General features: G+C 32.1%; 1 protein-coding gene across 1 annotated transcript; it reads right to left on the bottom strand.

The window, feature by feature from the left end:
• Nucleotides 1-852: 852 nt before the first annotated feature.
• LOC25490539 (leucine-rich repeat receptor-like serine/threonine-protein kinase BAM3) lies at nucleotides 853-5,885 on the bottom strand. Its single transcript, XM_013604129.3, has 2 exons — nucleotides 3,085-5,885; nucleotides 853-1,424 (listed from the first exon to the last, which is right to left on the bottom strand). Exons 1-2 carry the CDS (start codon nucleotides 5,780-5,782, stop codon nucleotides 1,111-1,113), a joined length of 3,012 nt encoding a protein of 1,003 aa, XP_013459583.2. The 5' UTR covers nucleotides 5,783-5,885; the 3' UTR covers nucleotides 853-1,110.
• Nucleotides 5,886-13,504: the final 7,619 nt, after the last annotated feature.

The raw sequence follows: 13,504 nt of genomic DNA, 5'->3' as shown, positions 1-13,504 counted from the left end.
GTTGTGGGTCTTGCTTGTGGACGATGACATTGGTATGCGTCCTTGTATACACTAACATTTAGACGAACACTTTATGCCCGTCTATTCTATTTATAACTATTTTATACTCTCATATTGTAACAAATTATATTTATCTTTTTCAAAGAAACCAACAATATAACTAATATACCTATAAAAAAAAAACAATATAGCAAATATAATAATTCTTATCTTTTTGAATGACATCAACAACAACTTATCATTCTTATAGCAAGTTTGTTTAAGGTATATTTGGAAGTGAAAAAACCACATCAAACTATGCATTTTCTTTATATATAGTAAAAATATAGTAAATATGTCTGCAAGTCTTAACTCAACTGGCTAAATGCCGAAATTGTTAGGACGGAATGTCTTGATCGGGGTTCGAATCCCATCACCTCCACTTATATGTGTGATTTTATAATGGCTTTGCCATTTCGTCTATCTACCAAAACTAAATATAGTAAATATATACTTTAATGATTCTCATTCATTGTTATGTTGACAACTTCACATATTCCTGTATCACTAGTAACATGAAAACCGTGTAACCATAATATTCCACATCAACAAGTTAATTAGGAGGCCACACTATGCGTAGGCCTTGTAGTTGGGTAATGGAAATCTCAAGGCCATTTTAACACCAGCCATTAAATTCTCATCAGCAAAAGACTTCAATTGTATGATCAACATACAAGTTAACCATGATATTCCCATTTTAACATTAATCATACATTACTATTTGAAGTGTGCCTAAAAAATGCAAGTATTTTGCTCCCCTACAAAATTGGGTGCTAATAAGATGAGAGTCCCACACACAAAAAAACATCAAAATTGATGACAAACTAATTTGGAAATATTAATATCTTTTAATTAACCAACCCAAAACATAAACACAAAGCTATGTATAGTAGTATATAAAAGTAATAGACTTCGACCCTTCTTTTAACGTGCCCTTTTTTTCTTCCTTTTCTAGATCACTCTATTTAAACCGGTACTTTCCGATTCAGGATATTAGTCTCTGTAATTAAGCGCATAATATACGCAACACACACAAAAAAATAAAAATCACTGCATTTGAAATATGTATTGTTACTTTGCTTGTGCAAGCATCTCAACCACTTCCCTCATGGTTGGTCTCTCCACACTATGTTCATGAACACATAACATTGCCACAAAAAACACTTGTTTTGCTTCATGTAAAGGAATTTGAGGTAGCCTCTCATCAAGGATCTTCATCACCATATCTTTGTTCCAATTAGTTTTCATTTTGGTCCATTGAACAATGTCTAAACCTTCTTCCTCAAAATCCCCCACTGGCCTTTTCCCTGTGATGAGTTCTAGCAGCACAACTCCAAAACTATACACATCACTTTTCTCATCAACTTTCAATGTGTATGCATATTCTGCAAACATAAATTAATTAAAATCAGTAAAATAAAAATACAAACAAAATTATAGCTTTTACAACTTAAGGTAGATGATATTTCAAACACAAGAAAAAGGTACACATGTAACTAAAGTACTTAATAAGAAAAGAAGTGTATTGTTGCTAAAATAAAATGTATTAAAGGGATTTGGATTCCATGTATTAAATGTGTTACACATTAATTAATTTTTCTCAAAGTGTAATTTGAACCGACCGATCTCACATCAATGACCACGATAACTTAATAACGTTCTTAATGCGTGTATTTCCTAATGCAAGGAGTCCAAATTCGTACTAAAGACTAGAACAATAGTATTATACTTTATAGAGGAACAAGGAAAAAGATTTATTAGTATCAAATTAAATGTGTTTAAAGATATCCTAGTTTTTATATTTTTCCTAGGGTTTTGAGAAAGTGAATCTTATAGATCCTAATGCAAAACTTTGATGGAAAAAAAGTACATTTTTTTTGTAGTTATGAATGTGATAAGGGATGATGGTCAAAAAAGGATGGGTGTGATTAGATCTTGCAGTTTCATCTTTCAAGGCATGCAAGCAAAAGCACAATATTTCAATTAGCGTGAGAAAAAAGCAAATGGAATTTCCTTTGCCTGACAATGTGGTCCCACAAAAAGAGTGATGAATGTAAAAAAAAGTATAGTTTTTAACACAAAAATATATGTAAAGTATACTTGTATTTATCCCATGGTACTTTTTGCTATGAATATTTGAATTTGACTGTTGAATTTGAAAACAAAAAGACCCTGAAATTATCTTGCTTTTTGTAGCACGTTTGTAATTTTACTCTTCTCAGTTGTCATATCTCAACAGTAGTGTCCTATAAATGTTTGGATTGAAGGTGACAGGGAGGTTAGCAGAATCACGATAAACCACGGTGGTTCTTGGCAATGAGCCACAACGATTCATCGCGATTTTAGCAAAAACTATACTTTTGAACTTCCTTCATTTTGACAAACTCACCGTCAATCCAAACAAACATACATATTTCTGTTTTTTCCTAATCAATGTGGACATAATGCGACCGCGATTGAAAATGCATTGAACACACTTAACTACAATTCTCAACATCAAATATCGTGATATGACTGCAATTGAGATAGCTTCAATGGTTATTATTGTGATTCATAATATCAGGGATCACAACGTCATGACCTAGTTTTGAAACCTTGCCAAACATATTTCAAACTAATTGCGAAGTACACTAAACATCAAGGTTTCAAATAGAAAGTTTCGCGACCTATCTAACTGCAACATCAAGATTTTTTATGTCTCTACACTGCAATGCAATTGCAATTAAAGTCGCATCAAAGACAAATAACTGCGATTCTATGCAATGTCAATAAAAAAAATTCTAAGCATCTTTCAAACTAATGAAAATGATTTTATAAAAGGGCAACCCAGTGCACTGAAGCTACCGCATACGCAGTGTCCGGGAAGGGGTCCCACCATTTGGTGTATTGTACGCAGCCTTACCCTGTTTTTCTACAAGAGGCTGTTTCGAGGACTTGAACCCGTGACGTTACAGTCACATGACAACAACTTTACCAGTTGCGCCAAGGTTACCCCTCAATGAAAATGATTTTATATATTTGAGAATTTTGTATTAAAGTATGTACCTGGAGCAATATATCCATAAGAACCAGCAATAGAAGACATGCATTCTGAATTCCCATTATCTTGCAAGAACTTAGCAAGTCCAAAATCAGCAACATGAGCCTCAAATTCAGAGTTCAACAATATATTATTTGACTTAACATCTCTATGAATGATCAAAGGTGAACAATCATGATGCAAATAACAAAGTCCTTTAGCAGCTTCAACAGCAATTTTCAACCTAACATTCCATTTCAAAAACTCACCTCTTTTTCCATGCAAAACTTCACCAAGGCTACCATTTTCCATGTAATCATAAACAAGCAAATTTGTTTCTTTGTTTGTACAAAATGCAACCAACCTAACAATATACCTGTGTCTGATTCTACCTAATGTCTTAATTTCTGCTGAAAAGCCGTTATCGGCATGAGAAGAAGAATTTCCTTTGTTGATTCCTAACAATTTCTTCACAGCAATTTCATCTCCATTTGGCATTGTTCCTTTGTACACAACACCTGCTCCACCTCTTCCTATCACATTGCTTTCCTTTATGCAACCTATGATTTCTTCACTTCCATATTCCATCTTCTGAAATGCTGTTAATTTCCATGAACTTGAATGATTCCTCCTTGATTTTCTACTCTTCATGATAGCTAAAGTTACAAAAACCAACGAACATAACAATAACGCCAACGCGAAAAGCAACTTAAACTTTCCAGGGAAACCGTTTCTCGAACCGTTCTTCTGTTGAGATTCTAATTCATCTGTTGAAGAAACTTTGCATGGATTGAACTCAACCAACACATAACCACATAGTTGAGGATTACCTTCAAAGGAATTTGCCTTAAAAGTTGAAAATTGTCCTCCTTCTGGTATCGAACCGGAGAAGTTATTATGAGAGAAATCTGCTGAAGTTAAGCCCTTTAAGGCTCCTAGCTCTTTAGGAATGCTTTGGTTTAAGTGATTCCATGAAACATTAAGATGGTTTAGTATATGAATTTGAGCAAGTTGAATTGGAATAGGACCTGAAAATTGGTTTTGGCTCAAATCCAAATAAGTTAGTAAGGTACATTTACCTATTTCACTTGGAATAGTACCTGAAAAGTTGTTACTGCTTATATCTAATTTGAGAATTTTTTTGAGTTTTCCTATATCTGATGGAATTTGGCCTGAGAATCTGTTTCCACTAAGTTGAAGAGTTTGCAAATTTGGAAAATTTCCAATTGAGGTTGGTAAAGAACCTGATAACCTATTGTTTGATAGATTACACTGTTCTAATTTGGAGGTTTTGTTTTTATGTGTTTGTTGTGGAATCACACCACTGAGATAATTGTTTTGTAGTTCCAAAAGAGATAGATTTGGTAAGTAAAGAAAACCATGTGGAATTGAACCAGTGAAATAGTTTTGACCAATTCTAACTCTTTGGAGTGTGTAGCATTGACCAAGATCATTAGGTAAAGAACCAAACAAAAAGTTGTTAAGCAAGATCAAAATCTTTAGTCTCTTCCCAAAGCAAAGTGATTTTGGCAATATTCCAGTGAGTTTATTTGTCGATAAATCAACCTCAGTTAATCTTCCATTTTGACCTAGCTTCGAAGGAATAACGCCAGTAAAGTTATTCCTCCAAAGCTTAAGAACTTCCAATTTAGGAAGCTCGGAAATGAAATCAGGAATTTCGCTGTGAAATTTATTGATAAACAAGTTCAAAAGAGAAAGTTCTCGAAGATTCGAGAATTCGTTCGGAATTCCTCCTGTTAGGTTATTGAGTGATAAATCAAGAGCATTCAATCTACTCAAATTACCTAATTCAGGTGGAATAAAACCAGTGAGTTGATTTTTTTGCAAGAAAAGTGTATCTAGCTTGTTAAGTTGACCTAACTCAAGTGGAATTGAACCTTTCAAGAAACAACTTGCTAGGTCTAAATGAACCAAATTAATCAACTTACCAAACTCTTTTGGAACTCCACCATCAAATTGATTGAAATAACCTAAATAAAGATTTTCCAAACTAGTCAAATTTCCAAGCTCACTAGGTAAAAAACCACTCAAATCATTTCCAGCAAGAGACAAAAAATTAAGCTGTTTCATTTCTCCATAACTTGTAGGAATTTTTCCAGAAAAGTAATTCCCTCCAAAATTCAGATGCTTGAGACTTGAAACTTGAGTAACACCACGAGGAAGCGAACCGTTAAAACCGTTGTTGTAAATATCCAACACTTCAAGCTCTTTCAATTTGTTGAATTCCCAACTCAAGTTTCCACTAAACATATTGTTCGATATGTTGAGGCATTTCAATCTTTGTAGCTTGTGAATTTCAGTTGGAAACTCACCATAGAAGCTATTTCCTTGGATCGAAACATTTACAAGATTGTAGAGTTTTGTGATTTGAGGTGAAAATGAACCTGAAATGTTCAAATTTGAAATATCAAGTGAAACTATAGACATGTTGGTAATGGTATGGTCACATTGAATTCCATACCAAGTACAAAGTGACATGTAATTAGACATGTTCCAACTACTTAAAGAAGTGTTAGAAGAAGGTTCAAAATCCTGTTTCATTGAAACTAAGATTGAAGCTTGATTTTTCAAAGAAAGTTGAAGTGAAGAAACAAAAGAAAAACTTGTGAAGGAAACAAGTAGAAGGTAGAAAATGAGAGGAGTGGCCATTTTTTTTTTTTTTTGAGAGAGAATTTGTTTAGAGAAAATAAAATAACATGTCATGAAAGTTGAACTTAGTTATAGTGAATATGAATATACACTTGAAGATACAAAAGATAGAGAGATATGAGAGGTAGCATCCAATGTTCAGTTTCTTTTTCATCTTTTTCTCTTTCACTAACACTACTTTGGTGTCCACTTTAGCTTTTTTAAAAAGAAAAAGCAAAAGCAAGTAAGTGTGTTTGGACATAAAATTATGTATAAGTTATAACCACAGACAGGTTCATCACACAATTAATATGTGTGTTACTTTTGTGTCAATTTATGAGACCATTTTAAGTGTTTCACCATTGGTCTTTTCCTTTTTCTTTTGTTTTTGCTTTTTTTGTTTTTTGTTTTTTGGTTTAAATGTGTCATTGGTCCTTGCACTTTCATCAAATGTTGGCATTGGTCTCTGCACTTTTTTTTGTTTGGCATTGGTCCCTGCACTTTATAAAAATATTGGTATTGATCCCTCTGTTAACTTTTTGTTAAAAAAAAAAAACACAACCAACGGAGTGCCACGTGGCCCAATCATTTCATGCCACGTGGCACCAATATCAATATTTTTACAAAGTGCAGGGACCAATACCAATATTTTTACAAAGTGCAGGGACCAATACCAATAGTTTTGTGTTTTTTTTTAATAGAAAGTTAATAGAGGGATCAATACCAATATTTTTACAAAGTGCAGAGACCAATTCAAAACAAAAAAAATGTAGGGACCAATGCCAAAATCTGATGAAAGTGCAAGGACTAAAGGCATATTTAAATTTTTTTTTTCTTTCTAATTTGATTTATAAACTGAATTTGTAGGGTCTAACGACCAACATGGAAGTTGATTCAGATTTGGAATCTTCATTCATGCAGATGAAGATATGTATGATTAAATCATTAATGGATATTTTTAGGCATCAATCATGGGAAAAAATAAAAGTTCAATAAGAAAGAGTTTTAGGCCATCTTAGTGCACCTCAATTATTTTTATTTCTGGTTTACTAAAGTGAGGGGGTGGGGAAGAGATGTATATCGTACTTGTTAGAAGAAAAAAAAATTAAATAATCAGCAGACATTAAAAAATGAAATCTGTTGTAAATCTTTTGTCATCATGTTATCGGTGCGAACTATCCATCGACTTTAGTTGATGTTTAATCTTTTTGGATAATCTAACAGACAATTTATAGCGGGGACTATGCTCTCTATTAGACAACCACATTTTTTTCATTTAAATAATTTCAATACGAAACATTGTTTAAGGTTAGTCTTTGCACTTGCGCGTAAAGATATTCAGTTCACACAAAAAAAAAAACCTTGTTTAAAAGATGAATTTTTTAAAAACAAAATTTGTTGCTATCAACTATGTATTAAAAAAAAAAAAAAACTATGCACGTACAAAATATTTACAAAGACATTCATTCATATATCATTTTAAAGTCAAATGTAATATTATTTTTCATAAAATAATGCACAAATATGTTACTTAAGATATCATTCAAATAGCATGTACAATTTATTTAAAGAGAAATTCTAACTAGTGTATTTCAAACACTTTTAAGCATCTTAAGTGGTAAGTTATTATAAAACTTTGAGTATTCAATGATTGTAAATTGAAATATTTGAATTTTTTAAGAAATAATTTCTTAATATAAAATCTTTAAAGAATGTTTTAAGAACACTAGACGAAACATTCGTTAACAATACCGTTATTTAAATAACTCTTAAAGTTAAAGCAAAAGATGCATCATAGTCTTCACTTAGACCACTACAACCATGACCTCACAAGTATTTCACATTCTTACTATTATTATCATCATCACCATATAAAGCATATATGTGATTAGATTAAATAAGGTAATTATTTATTGATTTCTCATTAACGGCATTATTGAGTCATTTTATTTAACATAAAATGAGCTTAATCCCAATGGGAGAAACTACTAGGAAACAACGTGAAGAGTAGAAATTAAACTCCCAAAATACAGAAAGAAGCAAATGGATAAGTTGCTATATGACGATCAAGACATGTGAAATGATGAACTTATCATCTTGCTAAAGTTTAATTAAAGCTAAACGATTGCTCTTGGAAAATTTACTATTGAGACAACATGAATGCATTAGGATATGTATATATTGTCATGGGAATTATATAGATAAAAATCAAACACACTATCACCATGACAAAATCTCATAAAATTGTCCCATTTTGATACATAAATCTCTTTGCAATAATCTCATCTTTAATTAACTTTCATTCACAATACAACTAACCCTCTTTGCAACGAATAAAAATACTTAAAAAACGAAATTAATCAATCCAAATTGACATCAGAGAATGGAATCTGAAACCACACTTCAAGATCTTAATTCAACACCATCAAACCAACATAAATGAGTTACATTTCTTAAATTACGATGCGAATTTCATATACAAATTTGTATAAGTAACTCACAAAAATATTATACGAGAAAAAGAATACCAACTCACAAAAATATTTGCATGTGAATATTTTTCTCTTTTCATATAAGAATGACTCAATCTCTAAGAAAGTGCATCGCTCGAAGAGCATTAATTCATACCAATCTTGTATCAATTAAAACTCAAATAATAGCAATATTTCTAACATGTTTGTACTTCAATAATCTGATAACAAGACTCAACACAATACGTTGTATTATTCTTTTGGTGTCTTTATTTCATGATGCGTTGGAATCGGTGTCGGGGTCTGCTGCAATAACTTGATCAATAAGAAGATGAAGATGAACATGATAAAGTGTGCACATTAATTTCAAAGCGTGTGTGAGACTCATCAACCTCTAGGTTCGATTGACATCAAGTGTATCGATCAATGATAGTTTACAAAATAAAGTTATGTCAATTTTCTTCGTGCACTAAATAAAAGAAAGAATGATTTAATATTATTTTTAACAAAATTCTGACACGCTAGTATTATAGAGAAACTTATGTCCTTTGATTATAGAGAAAGTATGTCTTTTGGTGAAGAGAAACAACTCTTAAAAGAGTTTCTTCATGAATTATTACATTGCTTCAATAGTCAAGTATTACACATTAATTTAAAAGTTTAAAAATAAATGTAAATGTGAAAAATAAAAAGTTTAGGTTGATACCTTTGGCCCCATTGGACCCTCCATTCCTTGTACAATACATGAGTAAGGTACGAAATGAGCACGCTCTGCATTACGCTGCATGTTTTTCACCCTATCACTATCACTATCAATTTTTTCACCCAAACGTGAAAAAAATAAAACAAAAACCATTGATTATTTTTTAAAATCATGTCGGGAACCATCATTTCAATCTATTCCATTTATCCCATTAGTGTTGCATGGACATAGGTATTGTAGGCTAATAATATACATTCTAACATACACTTTTCAGCATATTCTTTTTTATTGGTTAACATTTACATGTGACTCATCAAATTTAAATGGGATCCATATGATTTGGTGGGACTCATGTGCATTTTAACTAATCAAAAAAAGTATGTTGAAGAGTGCGTGTTAAAACGTGTGTTATTAGCATTCCTTACGAGGAGAGAGGGCTAAGAAGAATTGTAAGATACCTTCTTTTTAAAGCTCATCATAATAGTATATTTATTTTAGTCAAATTACTAAATTGAATTAAAATTTTATTTTTCAATGATCTAAAACACAATAATTTATTAAAGAGATTAATTAAAATAGATTGACAGTGTAAAACAACTTTACACTGTCACCAATTAAAATCATTTAAATAAAATCTTTTCCAATAAATGTCTTCTACCCATGTTGATGATAAACCGGAAAAACAAGCATGAGATGAAGAAGAACGTGTTACGATTCTGTCACACTAGAAACCTTAAAAATGGAATTTTCTTCACTCCAATTGCTTCCAAACTTCTTCCTAAGTGTAGGGACTTTATCCTAACAATCTAGAGATGTTTTTATAAAAGAAATAACTTTGTATAAAGGGTCTAATGAGTTCTTGAGTTGGTCCTTAGGGTAGAAAAGAAAGTTGTTGAGGATTATATTGTTTATCAGAGAGCCTGAATTAAAAGATTAAAGTAGTTGTTAATTTGAGTTACATATATTTATGTGGAAAATGTATGATATAGAAAACAATGTTGTTATACCATTCAAGTTGTTATTATTAATGATGATATGTTGTGAAGTTGTTGTATGTTGTTGTCTCTGTTGTATTGATTATTAAATCATTAAGTTGCATATGTTAGTCAAGGTTGTCAAGTTGTAAGTTGTTGTTCCAAGATATTGGAGTCACATGAGTTGTTGAAGTTGTCTAAGTTGTAAGTTGCTGAGTCCATGCATACTCATTCAAAGTTGAGGGTTTGATGCCCTGTGAGCTTTTGCTCTTTACGTTGAGGGCTTGATGCGTTGTGAGCTTTTGCTCTTTAATTTGAGGGTTTGATGCCCTGTGAGTATAATTATACTCTTTATTTTGAGGGTTTGATGCCCTGGTTGGTACCACATGCATGATTAAGAAGTTGTAGTTGCATTGTCGGGTCGAAGTCGCTGATGTCGCATTGTCGTTGTCGTTAAGTTGTCATTTATCAATGAGCTGTTAACGAAGAACTATGAGAAGTATTAACATTTATTAATCGTTGTTGTTTATGTTGTTATATGATTATGTCTATGATGTGATGATTATGTTGTTATATGATGTTGTTTATTATTGATGGATTATTGTATCAATGTATATGATGTTAATGATGATCAGAAGTTGATTGATGATTTAATGAAGTACTATATGAAGAGTTATTATTATTGAATGTGAAATCTCACCCCTTTTACTTGGAAATGTTGCCTTTACAATTAGGTAACTTGCAGATAATCAAATATAGTTGTTGAAGTGAGTTAACTCTCTCACGTGTCGTCTTAGGGTCGCTCTGATACGTAACAGAATGAGGATTTTGCTTGTTTTCCATGTGTTCCGTATTTATTATGATTTTATGTTGAAGATTTGTTCAAACTGGATTTTAATAAGTTGTTTAAGTTGAGGCCATTGTGCCAACATGATGTTAAATTTAAATGTTTTCCGCTGCATTGAGATTTAAATTGATGACATGAGATGATTGAAATAAATAGTAATTTTACTATATTCATATTTGTAAGAAGTGTAGCATCCTGTTTTAGTTGTTTTACTCTAATTTATGCAAAAAAAATTCAAGTTGGGAAAATGGAGTGTTACATATGTGTTTTTCTCCAAGGGATGGAAATGCTTGCGTGATTTTTATGGGATCAGCTTGGGTGCTTGGGTTTCTCTTATATTTGTGGATCAAATGAAGTTCGTGATTAAACTGAAAGATAGGTTTGGCAAAGTGATTAAGCATCCCGTATTTGATCCTCCTATGCATTTTATGATTGACAAAACAAATGTTCAGACAACTTTTGATCCTAATCTCCCCCCTTTCACTCCTTTGATTCCTTATCATCACGATGTCAACAACTTTCAGATAGAGTTTGTGAAGAAATTAACTGAATTTGATGTTTCCAAGGGTTTTTTTGGTATGGAAAATGTTTGTTGTGAGAATATTTATATTTACCAACGCCTGTCTTTTTTTGTTAGGTTGTTGGCATGTTGATTTACTTTCCGTGTTAGGTGCTGATTTATGAAGGAGTAGTTGTGAAGATGATGGATATCGGAACTACTTCTATCAAGTTGGTGGATGATTGCGGAAATGGCTGGGATTGCGTGATTTTTTTGGATCTACTCCATACCAACACGCCATGATTGGTGGACAATGGAAGCGTTTTGTGGATGCTCGCAAGCTTCGTGAAGGGGTTCAGATCAGACTTGGTGTGCCAATGGCTGGAGAGAATGATACAATTTATTGTTGATGGAATTTTTCAGTTTATTTTAATGTTTTCCCTTTCTGTTTTTTTCCTTTGCATTTTCTTTTTATGGAGTGTAGTATGCTTCACCTTTTATGCTTTCTTTTTGTTTTGTCAATCAAAAACTATGATGCTTTAGTACATGACTATCATTGTAACGAAGTATCATCTTGCCTTCTTATATACGCTAATTTAAATTAAAGAGGTCTTTTCATATTTTACCTTGCATCCTTCTCTCATTGTTGTTAACATCAGGTGATCCTCTTACTTTAATTGTTTCTAACACTTACCCAATTCTTTTAGAAAATATGAGCAATATAGATTACTTTTAAAACAGAGCTATATTAGCCCTTAAAAATTCCATTGTTGATCGGATAAACGAGTATGTGTTGGACTTGCTGCCAGGAGAAGAAAAAATATATTTGAGTTATGATAGACCATTAGCAAATAAATCAGGTACCGATGCAGTGGATGATGTTCATACGCCTGAATTTCTCAACACAATAGTTGCGTCTGGACTTCCAAATCACAAGTTGCACTTAAAAGTAGGAGTTCCATTGATGTTGTTAAGAAATATAGATCAAAGTTTGGGATTGTGCAACGAAACTAGGTTGGTCATTACAAGGATGGGTAAGTTTGTGCTTGAAGCACAAGTGATATCCGACTCTAACATAGGTGATAAAGTTTTTATTCAAAGATGATCTTTGATACCGTCTGATAGTAGAATTCCTTTCAAGTTTCGACGAAAGCAATTTCCACTTACCGTTTCTTTTGCAATGACTATAAAGAAAAGTCAAGGTCAATCTTTGAAACATGTTGGCGTATATTTGCCATCGCCTATCTTTTCTCATGGTCAATTGTATGTGGCTTTGTCAAGGGTTACTTCAAGAGAAGGTTTGAAGATATTAATATCTGATGATGATGGTGAATACACTGATGTAACATCTAATGTAGTTTATCACGAGGTTTTTCGCAATGTATCCTAAATTGTGTACTTTGAATGATTAACTGGAATTAAACTTCTTCATTGTTAATTATTTATGATTGACAATTTTCCCCTCGGTTGTGTACTTTCTATTATTTAACAAAATTAAAGTTCTACTATTCCTATGATTCATAGCTTGGAATGTATCATAAATTTTGTACTCTCTATGTTTTATGGCTTATTGTTAAATTCATTATGACTTATTCTACATGAAAATAAGACCCGCACGGGTCATGGTTCTAGTTTACGAGTATTCAAAAAGAAAATATACTAGAGTAGGGTTTACAAAGTTTTGAAAGACTGAATTAATTATTCCAATTTTAGTTTGTTTTTATAATATTCTAAAAGTTAAAAATAAATAAATTTAATCATCAACATTCTCTATAACAATCAAATAAAGTGAAAGTTTGTCTTCTACAAAAAAAAAAAAAAAAAGTGAAAGTTTCCTCTTCTCTCCTCACCTCCCCCAAAACCTCCTCCCATTTCCCCTTCAAACTCTCAATGGGACCCTCATATATGTTATATATACACACTTTAGCAATATAACATGAGTATTGCCAATAATTCAAATGGGTCAATGCCACTATCAGCCATAGCAGATTGACAGTGATTTGAGCTTAGCATGATCTATATGCTTCAAGACAAAGCATAATAGTTGGGGAATTGATTGCTGAACATGTTGGTCCCATCTTTTGATGATCAATACTCTGCATGCATTGTTTTGGGTGATGGGTTTTTTGGACCCATTTTTGGCATCGCACCACTGAAAAAACAAGTACTTTGGGGTACACTTTCTGATTCATTTGAAAATTCAAGAAAAGATATTTAATATATTCTCTTTTTAGCATTTTTAAAAAATAATAATATTAACGATGTTTGAATATATAATATTAAATTGATAATTGGAACAACAA

The sequence above is a fragment of the Medicago truncatula genome, chromosome 3 (assembly GCF_003473485.1).
Source record: "Medicago truncatula cultivar Jemalong A17 chromosome 3, MtrunA17r5.0-ANR, whole genome shotgun sequence".
Classification (NCBI taxonomy): Eukaryota; Viridiplantae; Streptophyta; class Magnoliopsida; order Fabales; family Fabaceae; genus Medicago; species Medicago truncatula.
Note: the sequence above shows the minus strand (reverse complement) of the source record. Positions and strands in the feature narration are given on the sequence as shown.

Bases quoted from the DNA above. Each gene is read 5' to 3' on its own strand.
- LOC25490539 (XM_013604129.3), bottom strand. From the start codon at position 5,782: ATGACATGTTATTTTATTTTCTCTAAACAAATTCTCTCTCAAAAAAAA. The intron at 1,425-3,084 runs GTACATACTTTA...TTATGTTTGCAG, and splicing joins TTATGGATATATTGCTCCAG to AATATGCATACACATTGAAA.